The sequence below is a fragment of the Dendropsophus ebraccatus genome, chromosome 1 (assembly GCF_027789765.1).
Source record: "Dendropsophus ebraccatus isolate aDenEbr1 chromosome 1, aDenEbr1.pat, whole genome shotgun sequence".
Classification (NCBI taxonomy): domain Eukaryota; kingdom Metazoa; phylum Chordata; class Amphibia; order Anura; family Hylidae; genus Dendropsophus; species Dendropsophus ebraccatus.
In genome coordinates, this window is record NC_091454.1 from 32,494,622 (window position 1) to 32,514,051 (window position 19,430).

Consider the following 19,430-nt stretch of genomic DNA (forward strand, 5'->3'; position numbering starts at 1 on the left):
ATAGCAAACAATGCTATGTTCCACCCCGCAAATCTATAGCTGTAGTTCTGCAGCGAGAACTACGACCGTAGATTTACGTAGTGTGAACAAAGCCTTAATAACTGAAGGCCGCAATTGCCCGCATCCCGCCGAAGTTCTAAGGTGTCTTGCAGAAACTTATTAATTTTTTTTGTTCTAATTTTTGTATATTTCATTAAAAAATCCCCTCAAGGGACAAAATACAGAAAAATTAGAACAAAAAAATTCAGGAGGTTAACCAGACACCCTCCTATCAGCCGAGCAGGGGGCATCTGGTTAAATGCTCAAGTCTCCCATTGATTTCAATGCAGCTTGTTTCTCGAGTCGAGCACTCCAGCACTGAAAAATGGTTGCCTTGAGCTTTTCGGTGCTTGTTCAGCACTTACTGGAATGTATTTTAGAGTGCGTCCCTGGATTTACATACACAGTGCTCAAAGTTAGTTATATTGCTATGATATTCTACATTTACTGAACAACATGACCTGACACACAAAAGAGAATGTTAAAAAAATTCGATTTTTTTCCATAAACACTAAAACATATCATTGAAAGCAAGAAACAGAATGTTAGAATTAGTTACTATATCTGTAGGGGAACAGTGAGCCCTGAACTGAACCCAAAACACTGTCCCTAGGTGGCAGTCTCTGACCGGATGACAATCCCTACTCTTACTACGTGCAGGGACCATCAGGGGTAGTGATATCACAAGTTTGGGTGAAAACATGAAAAAAATGAGAAGAATAAAAGCAACAGAGAAAAGCTGATACCAAGATACTATCCAGTGGTTAATACCAGTAGGGGATATTGGAAATAGAATCTGACTCACAAAACCAAAAGACAAATTTGGTGAAACCTAGAGATAGCATAGTAAAAATCAGAATCCATGAGACACAATTAGGAAAACAAGCAGAAGCTGTAAGCATCAGATTTACATGAGCTCAGATGTACACTGTGACCACAGTCAGAAGTTCACTATGTATTGATGTCTTGAGGAAGCGCTGTTGGGCACGAAACCGCCATGGGCTGGGTGGTAGCATGTCCTGCATGCACTGTATAGTGACAGTGACATGTCAAGTTACAACAGCTTAGCTCTCCTTTACTTCAGTGGAAGCTGAGCTGCAATAACATGGCACAACCACTGTACAATGAATGAAGCTGAGTTGACACCCTATCCCAAGAATTGACTATTAGACAGTTTTGCCAAAAGAAAAAAAAACTTTAGAAGAGATCTTCAAGTGGTATAGTAAACAAAGTATCAAAATAAGATGATCAAATAACATTGATTAATTGCAGAAATTTATATCTAAGAACTAGGAAATAAATAATGTCTGGTAAAAGAATAGCTAGAACATTTATATAAAACATTCATCCATTAAGGGTAGCTTCACACGTAACGTTACCTGCTCGGCACCGCACGCAGCATGTGAGGCTCCTGGCTCCTGTCGGTCCCGCTCAGCGAATCAGTGCACGGCGACCGACGGGAGACAGGATGTATGCTGCGGGCAGCAGGGGGGTAAATGGGCCAGCGTTACATACTCGCAGCAGAATGAAAATTCCTCTGATGGTATATAACCCCATTGACAATCAAAGCAGCAAGATTCGTAGCGGATTTTGCTGCAAACTCCCAACATAAAATCCGCTGTGAATCCATTACGTGAGACACTACCCTTAAAAGGTTATTTTTCCCTAACAACACACCTCAAACTAACACAGTATATAGATATATGTCATGAATAAAATTATATTTATGAAAATATAAAATGCTAACCTATTATCAACAGCAACAGCTAAACGCCAAAGCTTTGTCTACTATGTAAGCTGCAAAGGTTACAAAATGTATGTAGAGTTGGACTGGAGCGATCACATTAGTTCACATTTAGCACAATGTAATATTTTGATATTAATTTTGTATCAATAATATATAAAATATTTAAAATATATATTAAAAAAAAGTTACAAAAAGTAATGGTGGATACTCACCTGATTGAGTTGAGAAAACCAACTTGAATCTGTTTCCTCAGGCTCTCTCACTATCTCAGTTACCTCAGGATTATTCTGGGTATTAGATAATGTCTGGTGAAGAATATCTGCAGGAGGGAAACAAGCCGGATAACAAGACCCCGGAGCGTCTGGTGGAGCCATCCGCACCTCCATGTACTTCAATGTGCCATCTGTGTTCAGGTAAAGGGTTGGTTTGTACTGATCCATATAGCTTGTAGAAAGGGATTTGTCAGTAAAGCAGAATCCACATTCTGAATAATAATTCTTTCTAAGGCACCTGACAAGTAATATAGTAAATGTGACCAGAAAAACTGCACTGATGGCCACAAGAGACACAATAAGATATAGAGTCAGGTCTGGGGTAGATTTGGCATTTGTAAGAAAGTCTTGAGATCTAGGACTTTCCTGAGCTACACTGTCTAATATATTCACAATGATGGTAGCTGTAGATGTCATGGAAGGTTCCCCATGGTCACTGACTGCAATCACAAGTCGATGCTCCGTGTTATCCGTCTCATGTAATCCTCGGAGAGTCCTGACTTCTCCTGTGTATTCAGAGATGTGGAATAAAGCAGGACTGGCAGACTGAACCAGATTATAGAGGAGCCAGGCATTGTGCCCAGAATCTACATCCACTGCAGACACCTTACTGACTAAGTAACCAGCACCGGCAGATCTGGGAATGGTCTCCTGAGCAATGGTCTCCCCTGTATTCTCTGGGTATAAGATGGTGGGAGAGTTGTCATTTGTATCCAGAATAAAGATGAAGACGGAAACATTGGAGGATAATCTTGGAGATCCGGAATCTTCCACTCTTGCTGTGATCTGTAGAACCTGGAATTGTTCATAGTCAAAAGACCTTTGTGCATAAATATTCCCAGTGTCGGAGTTAATGTAGACAAAGGAGGAGACGGGAGAACCATGGATGTGGCTCTCAGCAATGGAGTAAATGAGGTTTGCATTAGCTCCCTCATCCGGATCTACAGCAGATACCGTACATAACAGTCTGCCGGCCTCATTGTTTTCTGCTATGAAGGCATTGTAGACATTGTGTAGAAATGCTGGAGGATTATCATTAACATCCGAGATATTAAGGCTGATGGTTATGTGGCTGCTGAGAGATGGAGACCCCAGATCTGATGCCGTCAGTCTAATAGTATATTGTGAGAGCTTCTCCCTGTCCAGATGTCCACTAGTGACCAGAGCGTAACGCTGGGACATGGGCTGGATTCTAAAGGGTAAATCTGGTGACAATTCCAGCCTAATCTCTCCATTTTTACCAGAATCCTTATCCCTGACTGTGATGAATCCGACCACAGTCCCTATGGGGGCATTCTCAGGAACCTCATTAGTCTTAGAGGTGAAGATAATTTCTGGGGTGTTATCATTTACATCCCTCACATCCACCTGAACAACACATCTCCCTTCCAGCATAGGGGACCCTTTGTCTGCTGCCTTTACAAATAGTTCATAAGATTTTGAAACCTCATAATCCACGGATCCTTTTATGAAAATTTCACCAGTTTGTGGATTTATATCAAATATCTGTTTTGCAGATTCCAAGGTGTGGTGATCAAAAGAATAGAAAATGTCACCATTTGCACCTTCATCCAGATCAGTGGCATTTAGTGTAATAATAACACTAGTTAGAGCTATATTTTCCAGCACGTCTACCTTATAGTTAGGCTGCTGGAAAACAGGAGGATTGTCATTAATATCTAAAACTATGATTGTTATCTGAGTAGATCCAGATCTGGCCGGTTCTCCCCCATCTATAGCAGTGAGAATAAGCCTGTGCTCTGCTTTCTCTTCTCTATCTAGAATTTTTTCCAGCACTAATTCAGCAATGAGGGTTCCATCATTGCGTTTCTTTTCTAATAAGGAAAAATATGGATTTTGATTCAGTCTGTACTGACTAACACTATTTTTCCCTATATCTAGATCATTGGCGGCTTCTAAAGGAAATCGAAGTCCAGGACTTGTAAATTGTTCTGTAATTTTAATAATTTGATCAGAAACTGAGAAAATAGGCGAATTGTCATTAATATCCAGAACCTCTATCTCCAGACTGTGCAGCTCCAGAGGATTCTCAGCCACAACCTCTAGATGCAGTAAACAGCTCAGGCTGGATCCACACAGACTCTCCCTATCAATTCTCTCATATACAACCAGGGCTCCATTCTTCTGCTCTATAGAGAATAAGCTGCTGCTTCCTTCTGACCCCAAACTCAGTCTCCTTCTCCTAATATCAGCCCCATTCAGCCCCAGATCCTGAGCCACATTCCCCACTACAGTCCCTGGATGAGACTCCTCAGCGATAGAATAACGCAGCTGCCCAGAGACCCAGCCCCAGCTACAAAGGAGAAGGGAGAAAGCTACTTGCCATTTCCAAGCCTTTACAAAGCTCTGATTGTCCATATCTTATATCCTTCTTCTAAAATGTGCAGAAAATAATCATCATCCCATCAATCCAAGTGTGTGAGCAGCCAAAATATCAATCCTAGGAAAGGGAAAATCCAGGTTTTCCTGCATTGAGATCATCCACGGGGCTCTCATCGGAGCAGCAGCTCTTCTTTGTGTGAGAAGAAAGATGGGAGGGTGAATCACTGAGCCAGGGGGAGGAGAGCGCACAGCTGACATTAGTACATTCTCACAAAGAATATCTGGATGACTTTTCCGCCCTCTTCTGGTCACTAAATATTATTGCAATCGTTTATATATATATATATATATATATATATATATATATATATATATATTCATTTTAGCTGTTCAAAAGCTAGTTTAGGAATTTAAATTAAGATACAAAATCTGTAAAAAAAAATCTAAATTTATCCTAGTACTATATAAAGAGCCCTGGATAAACATAAAATATATTTATTCTTACTGTTTTATTTTAAAGATGTGATTATTAAAAATATATATATATTTTTTTTTATTTTGAATATGAATGCAAAAGTGTCAATATGAAATCTACTAGACTACAATGCACATGCAAACCACTTATATTAACCCTTTGAGGACCAGGTCCAAAATGACCCAGTGGACCGCGCAAATTTTGATCTTAGTGTTTTCGTTTTTCCCTCCTCCCCTTCTAAGAGCTCTAGCACTTTCAGTTTTCTATCTACAAGCCATGTAAGTGCTTGTTTTTTACAGGAATAGTTGTACTGTGTAACGGCGTCTTTCATTTTACCATAACATGTATGACGGAATTCCAAATATGTTATTTATGAAGATATAAATTGGTAAAATCGTAAAAAAGAATGCAATATGGTAACGTTTGGGGGTTCCTGTGTCTACGTAATGCACTAAATGGTAAAAGCGACATGATACAATTATTCTATAGGTCATCCCAAACACAACCATATGCAGGTTTACGCAGATTCTCTAATGTTATATATATTTTTTAAATGAAATCCTTTTTTTTGGCAATTAATTATAAATAAAATAGCCCTATTGTGACGCTTATAACAGTTTTATTTTTTTACCTACGGGGCTGTATGGGGTGTCATTTTTTCCGCCATGATCTCTAGTTTTTATTAATACCATATTTGTGAAGATCGGACGTTTTGATCACTTTTTATAAATTTTTTATATATATAATGTAACATTAAATCTGTAATCCGCGCACTTTTTTTCCTCTTTTCGTGTACGCCGTTTACCGTTCGCAATGACGCTTGTTATATTTTTATAGATTGGACAATTACGCACGCTACGGTATATTATATGTTTATTTGTTTATTTATTTTTATATGTTTTATTTATATAATGGGAAAGGGGAGTAATTTCAAACTTTATTGGGGGAGGGGTTTTGGGGTAGTGTGTTAGTGTTTTTAACTTCTTTTTTTTTTACACATTTGAAGTCCCTTTGGGGGACTTGTACATACATTAGTTTGATTTTTACACTGATCATTGCTATGCCATAGGCATAGCATTGATCAGTGTTATTGGCGATCTGCTCATTGAGCCTGCCTGTGCAGGCTTAGTGTAGCAGATCGCCGATCGGACCGCAGGGAGGCAGGTGAGAGACCTCCGGTGGTCCTTTTTAACGATCGGGACCCCCGCAGTCACACTGCGGGGGTCCCAATCGGTAAGTGACAGGGGACTCCCTTAAATGCGATCGCAGCGTTTAAGGAGTTAATGACACGCGGCAGCGCGATCGCTGCAGCGTGTCATTACCGGTGAGGCCCCCACCTGATATGAAGCTCTCTCCGCTCTGGAGTGCGTTTCATAGCCGGAGAAACACCCAGGACGTATAGTTACACGCTAGGTCGCCTGGGGACAAACTTCCATGGCGTAACTATACGCCCTGGGTCGTCTAAGGGTTAAGCACAATTCATGTATTTATTAAACAAAATAATGCATTTAACTTTTTTTTTTTTTTCAAATAGAAATATGAAGGTTAGACATTTTCAATTCTAAATTGAATTATGAATTTTTGGAGTTTTATAGACTTAACAGTTTTTTGCTGGTTTGCTTAAAGTTAGCTTTTTTGGGGGGAGGGGGGAGGGGGAAGGGGAGGGTCCATACTGATAAGAAAACATGTGAATTTAGAAAGTACTGAAGATACTGAGCCCTTAAACTGAAGGTTATGTGAGTTATGGCCATCTCAGCACAATGCTACAATAAAAAAAAATAAAGTGCCTGTAAATGACTGTGCAAATGTCCTTCGACTACTGCAGGATGGTGCTGCTTCATTTCATTTACTACCTGGTACCATGAGTCAGTAGTTAGACTGAAGTCAATTCAGAGATAACTAAACCCTGTGGGACTGTTCTTGCAGGAGATTTCTAAGGTGAAAGCTCTCACTAGTACAAGCTTCTCCGGTTAGATTTGTTTTTCTATACTGTACATAGATTTTTGAATATTTTGTAAATGTTTATGTCAATGTTTTTGCTTTAACATCACTTAATAATTTAAACGTTTTCTTCTTGGATTTTAGGATGTATAATATCAGGCATGAATTTTAGGAAAGAATTTTTCTACTAAAATCAAGATATCATTTAGCAAAGTATAATGTGAAAAATAGTGAGGAGAGACAAATAAGCAGACTTAATGATGTAATATTCAAAAACTGAGAACAGTCTGAAAGAGTTTTTCTCATAATCAGGGGCGGATTAGGGTATCATGGGCCCGGACTGTTCAGAAATTGTGGCCCCCTGGCAATCCTGCTGGGCCCCCCTGGAGCTCAGGGCCTATGGGGTAATCCAGATTGCCCTCATTGTAAACTGGCTCATAATAGACATTGGGAACATACTGCTCTTTGAGGGAATGACTGATTTGGGATTAGAAGAGTTCCTGGCCACTTTAAATCTTGTTGGCAACTCTTACCCTTTTCTAGAGGCCACATGGTTATTCCATTATTTTCAAAAGATTAATATCTGACCTTTGAAGAAAGTATTGCAGAGGGGACAGGAGACTTATTGCAAATAAACTATCTAGCAAAGCTACCACTAATAACGCTGAAACGCCTAATCCTATCAAAGTATCAAGTGTATCAGCCATGATAGAAAACCTGAATATGGTATGACCAGTGTATCTAGATATGGGACTGGATAAGGGGAAGGGTGGAGAGGCAGCTGCCTAAGGTGCCACAACGAAAGGGCTCAAGTTTATTTGAAAAACTGCTGTCATCTCTCATCACCAGTTACTACATACTGACTCAGCAGACAGGATCACATGTGAGTGCCAGGTCTAGAGGCTGATAGCCTAAGCAGGGTGGGTATAGGAGATATTTGTCCTTTAGTGCACCAAAATACTTTGGCCTGGTCCTTGTCCAGATGTTAAACTTGCTTTTTTGAAGTCATATTTCTAGTTTATGTTTATGATTTATTTTTTAAGGGGAAAACTACATGTACTAACATACACCTTATGCACCTTATACGGTACTGACAATATAATTATCTGTAGCATTCTGTACTTTACCCCCTTCTACATCTTTGTTTATTGGTATATATAATTATGATAATGCATATGACCCAGTCTGCGAATCCCAACACATGAATACAGTGCTAAGTAAAGCTTATTATGGTAGTGTGTTATCTGTACATAGAAGGGATATGATTGCTCCACAGGTCATTATGCACGGATGTTAACATAAAACACCTTTCCTGGAACAGTTAACTCGGAAAGTATTAAAAAACTCAACCCACAAAGCCTCTACTTTACTGAAAAAGTGAAGTTATACAGTATGTGTTATACCTTGATCTATAGCTTTTGCATGATACAGACCTATGCAAAAAAAGACCTCGGTTCTCGAGCTTAATTGGTTCAGGAAGGCAGTCTGACAACCGAGCAGTGTTTTTCCATAGGAAATAATGTAAATTTGTTTAGATGGTTTTGGCACAAACCAATAATTAACTATAATATCCATTTATTACAATGAAAAGTGCCCAGTTTATTCACTACAGTACAGAACAGAGCAACACTATACTGTACAGGACATTTTAAACAAGAAACATTCAACAAAACCAGCAATTATAGTACAGTAGTTACTAACTCCTCACTCATACTTTACTGTATAGAGTCCTCTCATCCCAGCACTGTAAAGAAAGGGACATGGTGGTGCACCGCCTGTACTACTACTGTACTGTATATGCACTCCAGCAATCTTATACAGTACAGTACTGTATGTGAAGCCTCTCCAGTGCTAAACTCACCAGGTACAACCCCCCATCCATGCGGACACCGAGCAAAATTCAAATTCGGAACGCTTCTTCCGTTGTTCAAATACTGAACAGTTTGAATTCAGAAGCGTTTGAACACCAGCATATTACTGTACTTAGAGACTGGGCGCCAAAAAAGTGAGAACTAAGCAAGAGTTTGAGATCTGAAGCAAACTTTCCTTGAAAATACTGACTTGTTCAAGTTCAGAGCAGTTTGAGAACCAAGGTACCACTGTATAAGAGTCAGAATGCTCATAATGTGTCATCTTTGAGCCAGAGAAAAAGCAAAATATAAATAGTTACATAAAGGAATACCACATTAGGCTGGGATCACATGTAGGTTCCATTGGGAGTCCCTGTCACAGAATCTGTTAAAAATGTTGAACAAGATGATGTGTCCAGAACACCATGTGTGTCAAGCTTGTATCTGATCCAGCATGGATAACTAAGGATTACACTGACACATCAAAAGTAAATCCCCAAAATGCAACTAACTTACAACAGGCTATTTTCCATAAGATGTGCTATTATATATAGTTTGTATTTATATCTAGTAAAATTGCTTCTATGGGACAAAATTTTGGTAATATAGCCCCATATCATGTACCTATCCACTGGGACAGTCAGTGCCACAGGGGCTCAGCCATCCTAAAGGCTTCTGGCCTTGGCTTTCCCATGTAGGTTGGTATCCACACTTCGGATAACAACTTAGCTTCATACATTTTATCTGTAATGGTTATTGGTTCTAGCCTTTTCTAGTATGTAAAAGAAAATAGGCAAATATTTCAAAGTCAGAAAAATGCAAGTAAAGAAATAAAAGGAATATATATCTATCCATGTACCATGTAGTCTACACAATTCCTTGGTAGACATAGCTTCATGTTTGATAGATAGGTCTATTGTATTACCAAAGAAATGCACAGTTTGTATCACCATTAATGTTCTGCCAGAGACATATTAGTATAAATAATTTAGTATAAATAATATACAAGTAAGGGGGGATGAAGTCTTCTCACCTGGGTTGGTTCATTTACATTGTCTGTGGCTGCTGTTGTTTCCCTGCATGTGTCAGAAAACTGAGAAAAACCAGAAGGGGCCGTAGATGTAAAGTCAGTAACTTCAGCCGGAGGGAAACATCCCGGGTAACATTGTGAGGGGGGATCTGGTGGAGCCATCCGCACCTCCATGTACTTCAATGTGCCATCTGTGTTCAGGTAAAGGGTTGGTTTGTACTGATCCATATAGCTTGCAGAAAGGGATTTGTCAGTAAAGCAGAATCCACACCCTGAATAATAATTCTTTCTAAGGCACCTGACAAGTAATATAGTAAATGTGACTAGAAAAACTGCACTGATGGCCACAAGAGACACAATAAGATAGAGAGTCAGGTCTGGAGTGGATTTGGCATTTGTAAGAAAGTCTTGAGATCTAGGACTTTCCGGAGCTACACTGTCTAATATAGTCACAATGATGGTAGCTGTAGATGTCATGGAAGGTTCCCCATGGTCACTGACTGTAATCACAAGTCGATGCTCCGTGTTATCCGTCTCATGTAATCCTCGGAGAGTCCTGACTTCTCCTGTGTATTCAGAGATGTGGAATAAAGCAGGACTGGCAGACTGAGCCAGACTATAGAGGAGCCAGGCATTGTGCCCAGAATCTACATCCACTGCAGACACCTTACTGACTAAGTAACCAGCACCGGCAGATCTGGGAATGGTCTCCTGAGCAATGGTCTCCCCTGTATTCTCTGGGTATAAGATAGTGGGAGAGTTGTCATTTGTATCCAGAATAAAGATGAAGACGGAAACATTGGAGGATAATCTTGGAGATCCGGAATCTTCCACTCTTGCTGTGATCTGTAGAACTTGGAATTGTTCATAGTCAAAAGACCTTTGTGCATAAATATTCCCGGTGTCGGAGTTAATGTAGACAAAGGAGGAGACGGGAGAACCATGGATGTGGCTCTCAGCGATGGAGTAAATGAGGTTTGCATTAGCTCCCTCATCCGGATCTACAGCAGATACCGTACATAACAGTCTGCCGGCCTCATTGTTTTCTGCTATGAAGGCATTGTAGACATTGTGTAGAAATGCTGGAGGATTATCATTAACATCTGAGATATTAAGGCTGATGGTAATGTGGCTGCTGAGAGATGGAGACCCCAGATCAGATGCCGTCAGTCTAATAGTATATTGTGAGAGCTTCTCCCTGTCCAGATGTCCACTAGTGACCAGAGCGTAACGCTGGGACATGGGCTGGATTCTAAAGGGTAAATCTGGTGACACTTCCAGCCTGATCTCTCCATTTCTACCAGAATCCTTATCCCTGACTGTTATTAATCCAATCACGGTCCCTTCCTCAGTATTTTCAGGAACCATATTAGAATTAGATGTAAATAAAATTTCTGGGGTGTTATCATTCACATCCACTATTTCTACCTGTACATTACATCGTCCTTCCATTTCTGGAACGCCTTTATCTACCGCCCTTATAGACAGCTCATAGGAATGGGATTCTTCATAGTCTATATTTCCTTTAATGAATATTTCACCCGTCTGTTGATTTAAGTCAAACATCCTCCGGGCTGCATCTAGAGTATTACGGTGAAATGAATATTCAATCTCTCCATTGAGTCCTTCATCTATATCTGTTGCATTTAGTCTTATAATAACAGTTTTTAGCTGAAGATTTTCCAGCACCTTAACGTTATACACGGCTTGGGAAAAGACTGGAGCATTGTCATTAATGTCATATATAGTGACTGTGATCTGCAATGTCCCTGAACGAGGCTTCTCTCCACCATCCACGGCAGTAAGGAGAAGACTATGTTCTTTCTTCTCTTCCCTATCTAGAATCTTTTGTAATACCAGCTCAGGAATAATCTGTCCATCATTATGATTAGTAACAGATAGAGAAAAGTACGGGTTTGTATTTAGCTTATATTGGTTTATGCTGTTAACACCCACATCGGGGTCTTGTGCTGTTTCTAATGGAAATCGTGCACCAGGGCTAGAAAGCTGTTCTATAATCCTTATTTCTTGCCTATCAATTGGAAATACTGGGGAATTATCATTGATGTCTAATATAGCGATCTCCAGATTAAACAGCTCTAGAGGATCTTCCAACACAATCTCTACATGCAGCAAACAGCTCACAATAGATCCACACAACTCCTCTCGATCTATTCTTTGTCTTACAAGGAGACGTCTATTCTGGTGAATACTAAAGTATCTGCTGCCTGCTTCTGTCCCTAAATGTATTCTGCGTTTATCCAAATCCACATTATTTACCCCCAGATCCTGAGCTACATTCCCCACCAATGTCCCCGGCTCAGACTCCTCAGCAATAGAATAACGCAGCTGCCCAGAGACCCAGCCCCAGCTACAAAGGAGAAAGCAGCAGACTACTTGCCGTGCCCAAGCCTTTGAAGATCTTTGGTAGTCCATATCTTAGGTCCTGATTGTGAAAATTCAGGAAAAAATCCTTTTTTACTGTTCCCATCAATGCTTGGTGTTGCTAGAAATCCTTTTTAATGGAATAAATCCTGTATCTCTCGTCCATGATGCCTCCTGGTCTGTCATTGTTGCGGCAGCTCTTCTTTGTGTGTGAGGGAAAAGATGGGAGGGTGAATCACTGAGCCAGGGGGAGGAGAGTGGTGATGCAGAAAGAACAGATTCACTGCTGTAAGTATAATGATTTCAGAAGACAAGCCTGCCCTCTGCTGGCCAATAGTGTGAACTACTTCTTTTCAATTCACAGCTTTATATAACATATCTATTGGACAATTAAACGTCAAAGCTACAAATATCAGCTTTGTTATCACGCATATTACATTATTGAGAAGAATGTACTCTCTAGAATAGAGAGTTTATGTATTTTTAGGCAGATTATTCCATGTAAGTCAGATCTTTGTATAGGAAGTCAATGTATATTTTATATACATTTTTAATTATCAGATTTATATATAGCAAGTAAATGCTTTTTAAATATAAATTATTTAATGTATATCAGGTTTATTTATAGGAAATGACTGTATTTTTTTATAAAATATAGTTGATAGATGAAGTTGCTGTCTATGTATTTATTATCATTTACATAGAATGAGGAAGAATTAACATAGATATGTAAATGAGAGAAATAATAATGTTGACCGGTGAAAGATGAAAACCACTAATATGCATGGTGAATGTATTTCGACGACCCAAAATACTGTACTAGTGTAGGTGTCACATTGCAAATTGTACAATCCACAATCTGTATGGAAAATATGAGGATATTTGGAATGTTTCCTTATCCAGTCACTGGCCAGAGTAGTCACCCACCTCAGCCAGGGATTGACTAAGCAGGCATTTCCTTGAGTCAACTCAGAGACCAGGAAGTGGTAAATAGTGGGAACCAGGCACCATTACAGAAACAGGGGCCCACTCAGGCTTAAAAGGGATATATGTCACTCCAGTTAAGCCTTTAGTGTTGAAGGTTGAAGCCAATTTTCCTCATTTTAAAATATCTTCCTGACTGCTACCAGGCTACTATTCAAGAAACAAAGTAATGGACAACTAAAAGGTCAACTTTATAATTAGTTTTCTTGCTAATTAGAAAATCTAATCTGCTCAATGTTTCCTACTGCATACAGGGTACTGAGGATGAAGGTATGTCTCTTATCTTCATCCTTGGCGCCATTAATATGTACTTTGCAATTAAATCTGGTGTGTAGTAAGGCCATTTGGAGCATTTGGGGGGGGGGGGGGAAGCTACAACCCATAGAGCGCCGATTCACTTACTTTCCTGCCCCTTTTAATCATTATCAATGGAGCAGGCCAGCCAGGGGCAGGCAAGATCGGTGCTCTGAGGGCTGTAGCCCGATCACCGGTGCTCCAATGGCCTTACTTCATGCTGGATTCATTTGCAAACGCCACTGAGAATAAAGGTACTTACCTTCATCCTCAGCACCCTGAGCACAATAGGGAGCTATCAGCAGGTTAGAGTCATCTTTTTTTTGTTTCTCTTTAACAAGTACATATACGCACAGCATATATCTTCAACTAAACCTGTCTAGTAGGAAATATTAAAAAGCAAATCTATTACTGAACTGAAAAGTAATGAATGCCCCAAATATCTGTAAGACGCATCATGTTGGATAAGACTTTCCATTCACTATTATATAATAGAGTTACCCCACTTGCTAGTCAGCTGATCGCTCACTTCTGAGCAGCCAAAAGATAATGGGCTGTCGGCCACTCATCTTCCTATGTAGTGAGGCCGACTGCTGATTGACCCTTTCCGTAAGAGTATAGAGCCATGTAATAGGCTCTGTAAATGAGTGCCAGTTGTGACGTTTGACAGTCATTTATAGCACGACTTGGCCAGTGTAATATGACCTTAAGGAAGAAGTTAAGGTATTACAATGAATTCACATCTAAATACATGAGGAGTAAATATATAACTATTTATAAAAACACAAGGAACTTAAACTACAAATATAAATAATCTTAAATTGCAAATTGGAGTTGAAATCTATACCAGTTCATAGCGGGCGTAGGTCTCAGTTTTTTGTGGATGAGAAGTATCTGATCTACCATACATATTAAGTAGTGTACGCTAGGCCTCTAAATACTGTACTAGTGCTAAATGTAACGCCACATGGTTTTTACCTAAGAGTAGCATGTGAAATACTGGTATTAGTAATATCCTTCCCCCTAAAATTTCCTACTAATTTACCATGATACAACCAGACTATCAGGGGTGTAACTACCACTGTAGCAGCGAAAGTGGTTGCTATGGGGCCCACCACATCAGGGTGCCCATTCCTGCAATACACTGGGCCTCCTGAGCTGTCCTAATACTACCAAGGGAGATACCATGGGGGACACTATATACTGGGGGGGGGGATGCTAGTGGAGATGCCTCTTTTGGGGGAAACTAAAAGATGTCTACCACTAGAGGAGGTGTCTACCATTGGGAGGGCACTATCTACATTGGGGGATACCAGGGGAGATGCCTAACATATGCTATCTACTTGGCAGAGGGCAAACAAACAGGGGGATTACCTACTACTTACAGTGGAATGTAGGGGAAGGGGACCCAGTGAAAAGTTTGCTATGGGGGCCAGCCCTTTCTACTTATGCCCCTGCTATATATATATATATATATATATATATATATATATATATATAATTAGGGGGGACTTGCAAACAGTAAATAATGGAGTATTATGTATCATGGAATTAATATGCACAAATACAACAGATACTACATTGCCTATGGACTCACATAAAAGAGATAACAATAAAGCTTATGGCATAATGTTTATGAACAAACTAAGCAGGTATATTTACTATTATATATTAAATAAATTGGAGAAAAGACGTACAAAGCTAGAAATCTCATCTGAACACTCAGATTTTTGTAACCATTCATCTTTGTAACCATTATTTAGGTTAAAGAGTAAAATACTATAGATAATAGAGTGAATAAAACAACAAACACAGCAGTAGTAGATACTAAATATTTGCTAAATTTGGAGTCTTGGGATCTCACCTGGTTTCCATTAGGCCAGCCTACGTCAGATGGAGGATCAGTCTCCCCAGTCATCTCTTTTAACTGAGGAAAATTAATTGGCTTCATAGAACTGAAGTCCTGATTATCATTTGACTGAGGAAAACAAGCTGTATAACATTGTCCCTGGGGTTCTGGAGGAACCATCCTCACCTCCATATACTTCAATGTCCCGTCAGTGTTCAGGTACAGAGCTGGCTGATACTGGTCTGTAAAGGTCTTGGTTTGGTATTTCTCTAGAAGACAGCAGCTGCTAAAGCTTCCACTGCCGTCCTTCCTTAAGCATTTCACTAGTAATATAATAAAAGTGACAAGGGAAACCACACTGACGGCTACTAAAGAAATGATCAGATACAATGTAACATCTGTTGACGTCTTAGAATTGGAGAGAAAATCATAAGACTTTTTATTTTCTGCTACAACCTCATCTGCAATACTGACCAGTACAGTCACTGTGGTGGATAATGGAGGATTCCCCTGATCACTGACAGAGATGACAAGTTGTTGCTCCATGTTCTCGCTTTCCTGTAATCCTCGCACAGTCCTCACCTCTCCTGTGTGTTTAGACACTTGAAATGATGAATAATTGATGGGGTCAATGAGAGTAAAGAGCAGCCAGGCATTGTGACCAGAGTCCAGATCCACTGCCGACAGTTTGGTCACCAGATATCCGGCACTTGTAGACTTTGGGATCCTCTCTTGGACAATGAGGTCCTCAGAGTGCTCTGGATACAGCAGAGTGGGGGGATTGTCATTTCTATCCAGAATGAAGATAAAGACGGGAACAGTGGAAGATAACTGCGGAGACCCTGAGTCTTCTACCTTTATGGTGATCTGTAACACCTGGATCTGCTCATAGTCAAAGGAACGCTGAGCGTATATATTCCCATCATTAGAATGGATGTAAACAAAGGAGGATACAGAGGAGCCGTCAATCTGACTCTCCACTATGGAGTAGACCAGATCAGAATTAACCCCCTCATCTAGGTCAGTAGCAGATACTGTACATAGAAGAGTCCCGGGATCACTGTTCTCCATAATGAAAACATTATAAGTAGCCTGTGTGAACACTGGAGCATTATCATTAATATCTGACACCCTGAGGGTGACGCTTGTTTTACTGTATAGAGGAGGAGACCCTAAATCCGAGGCTGTCAGCTCTATAGTGTATTGGGGGGTTTCCTCTCTATCCAGATTCCCATCTACAACTAGAGAATAACGATTCTGAACAGGTCTAATTTTAAATGGACTCTTGGGGGACACATTTAGTTTTACCTCCCCATTTTTCCCAGAATCCTTATCTTTTACATTAATAAATCCGACGACAGTACCCACATGAGCATTTTCTGGAATATCATTTGTCATTGAAGTGAAAGAAATTTCTGGGGGGTTGTCATTCACATCTTCTATTTCCACCTGGATGAGGCAGTTCCCTATCAGTTTCGGTATTCCTTTATCCACTGCTTTAATTGCAAGTTCATGAAAATTCATCTCTTCAAAATCAACAATTCCTATTAAGTAGATTTCTCCATTCTGTGGATTTAAATCAAATATTTCTCTGGCAGATTCAGATGTGTGACCCCCAAAGTAATACTGAATTTCTCCATTTGCTCTGTCATCCTGATCTGATGCATTTAGTGTTAATATCACAGTTTTGATTGGCAGATTCTCCCTAATACTGATCTTATATACCGACTGATTGAAGACTGGAGGATTATCATTAATATCTAATACAACTATTGTTATTCTGCAGGTCACTGATCTGGCTGGTTCTCCTCCATCTATAGCTGTGAGAATCAGGTTATGTTCTGCTTTTTCTTCTCTATCTAAAACCTTTTCTAGTATCAGCTGAGGGATGAGCGTTCCATCCTTACGATTCTTCAAAGACAAAGAGAAATAAGGGTTTGTATTCAGTGTATACTGACTGACACCATTCACACCAACATCTAAATCCTTTGCAATCTCTAAATCAAACTGAGCCCCAGGACTAGTAAAGACCTCAGTTATTTCAATATCATGATGATTTACTGAAAATATTGGAGAATTATCATTAATATCCAGAATCTCTATTTCTAGAGTGAAAAGCTCCACAGGATTCTCAGCCACAACCTCTATCTGCAGTAAACAACGGGGACTAGATCCACACAGACTCTCCCTATCAATCCTCTCCCTCACAGCCAACCCTCCATTCCCCTGATTTATACTGAAATATTTCTGGTATTGTTCAGATCTCAGATGTATCCTGCGCTGAGAGATCTCGGCACGTTTTATCCCCAGATCCTGAGCTACATTTCCTACCAATGTCCCCGGCTCAGACTCCTCAACAATAGAATAACGCAGCTGCCCAGAGACCCAGCCCCAGCTACAAAGGAGAAAGCAGCAGACTACTTGCCATTTCCAGCACTGACAAAAGCCTCTGATGTCCATATCTTATAGGATTCTCTTGATATTTGATGTCATGTAGATCCAGTGTAATCCAAGATGCATGAGGGTGATGTATCCACAGTTCTACCCCAGAAAAAAATCAGTAAATCCAGGGAGAAATAACATCCACAGGGCTCTCATCGGAGCAGCAGCTCTTCTTTGTGTGAGAGAAACGATGGGAGGGTGAATCACTGAGCCAGGGGGAGGAGAGCGCACAGCTGAAATTCACTCATATAGCTGAAAAATGGATGACAAGTCTACCCTCTGCTGGACAATACTAAGCATTACACCTACTAGCACAGCAAAGTTACATTTAGTTCAAATACACAATGCATAAAATTAACTATAGTTATTTATATTTAAAAAAAAATTTTTTTACATCTCTCATAAATCTGAATGGTATATGTTTACTTCTGTTACTTATAATAATACATACCAGATGCATAAAGTTTTTTTTTTATGCATACACTTTTGGATCATCTACACTTAAAGGTACATGATCCGAATTTTGGCAGGTTTCAGTGCTCACTATGTTCAGCACTTGAGGCCCTATCAACTGGGTCCATCTGGAGGAGCTTATTCCATACGGGGAACTGCGGGCGGGGGAGATCATTTGTGTAGCCTGGTTTATGACTTATTTTTGTCTATTAAATATTATTTAAACCACAGTAGCCACATGTTAACACAACATATTACTATTCATGTCATAAGGAAAAACATAAGGAAAAAAATTAATGCTTTCACCATGTCCTAGAAATCACACATCATACCAGACTGGGGTCCCACTGGAGAAATTATTCTGGACAATAAATACAGAACATATACCTGTCCACTTTCATGATGTTATCATTCTATATCATTCACACGGGCCCCAACACTTCCAATAAGTTATTTGTGAATAAAATCAATAAGAATTGTCCTTAGCAGCAAATAGTGACCCACCAAAGCGGATCCAAATGCTGTCTGATAGCCCCATCAGTCAGATCCAGATCATATATTTCCCATTATTAATAAGCTGCAATAAAACCAAAAATTACAAACAAAAATCAACTATTTATGTTTTAGGCTGGAATTATATGCAATGACATATGGTATAGAAATATTGATAGATATGTAAAATAATATATCCACTATATATATATATATATATATATATATATATATATATATATATATATATACAATTTGTTACAAAATTAAAGCACAATGTGTCACAAAATTTAAATTAATTTATTCCTACAAACAAAATGGGTTATGTTTTCCACATATTATGATCACCAAAAGCTTTGGGCGTATCTAGAGAAGTTCAACTGGGGCGATGTGATATATGTTAGGTTGCACTTTATGGGGAGGGGTGGTCTAAATATGTGTGAGTATGTGGGAAACAATACACGCTGTTCCCTGAGTGACATAATGCCTAGTTACACCTCTCATAACACAAGGCCGTAGGGAAGGGGGGCAGGGGGGGGCAGCTGGCCCGGGCACAGAGACCAGGGGGAGCGCCATCACAAGGAGCAGAGAAAAAAGGATCACAGTGGATGAGGCAGCCTGGAAGCCTCCTGCCCTTTGTCAGTGTGGGAAGGCAGGGGAAGATTTTAACTTGATCAAAAGAGGTATTTCCCATACTGTACTGTCTTCTGGCTACTGTTTGGCTATAATTTGCGCAAAATCACTGCGTTTTTACGGAGATTTTGCACAAATCAGGGCTAAACAGCAGCCGGGAGACAGTACAGGAAAGAGATGGTGAAGGACCTTGACATGTGA

At 39.8% G+C, this 19,430-nt stretch overlaps 1 protein-coding gene across 12 annotated transcripts in view; it reads right to left on the minus strand.

Moving 5' to 3' along the window:
• LOC138791484 (protocadherin gamma-C5-like) overlaps positions 1-19,430 on the minus strand; it is a 196,689-nt gene that overhangs the window by 103,026 nt on the left and 74,233 nt on the right. For 2 of the 12 annotated variants that reach the window (XM_069969213.1, XM_069969203.1), the window contains exon 1: positions 15,225-17,767. The exons of 7 other annotated variants lie outside the window; for them this stretch is intronic. In XM_069969213.1, the coding sequence (XP_069825314.1) occupies positions 15,225-17,669 (2,445 nt within the window). In that variant the 5' untranslated portion in view covers positions 17,670-17,767. Of the gene's footprint in view, positions 1-1,998; positions 4,605-9,700; positions 12,291-15,224; positions 17,768-19,430 lie in introns of those variants that run through there. 3 more of the 12 variants (XM_069969226.1, XM_069969218.1, XM_069969230.1) reach the window with 2 other exon arrangements.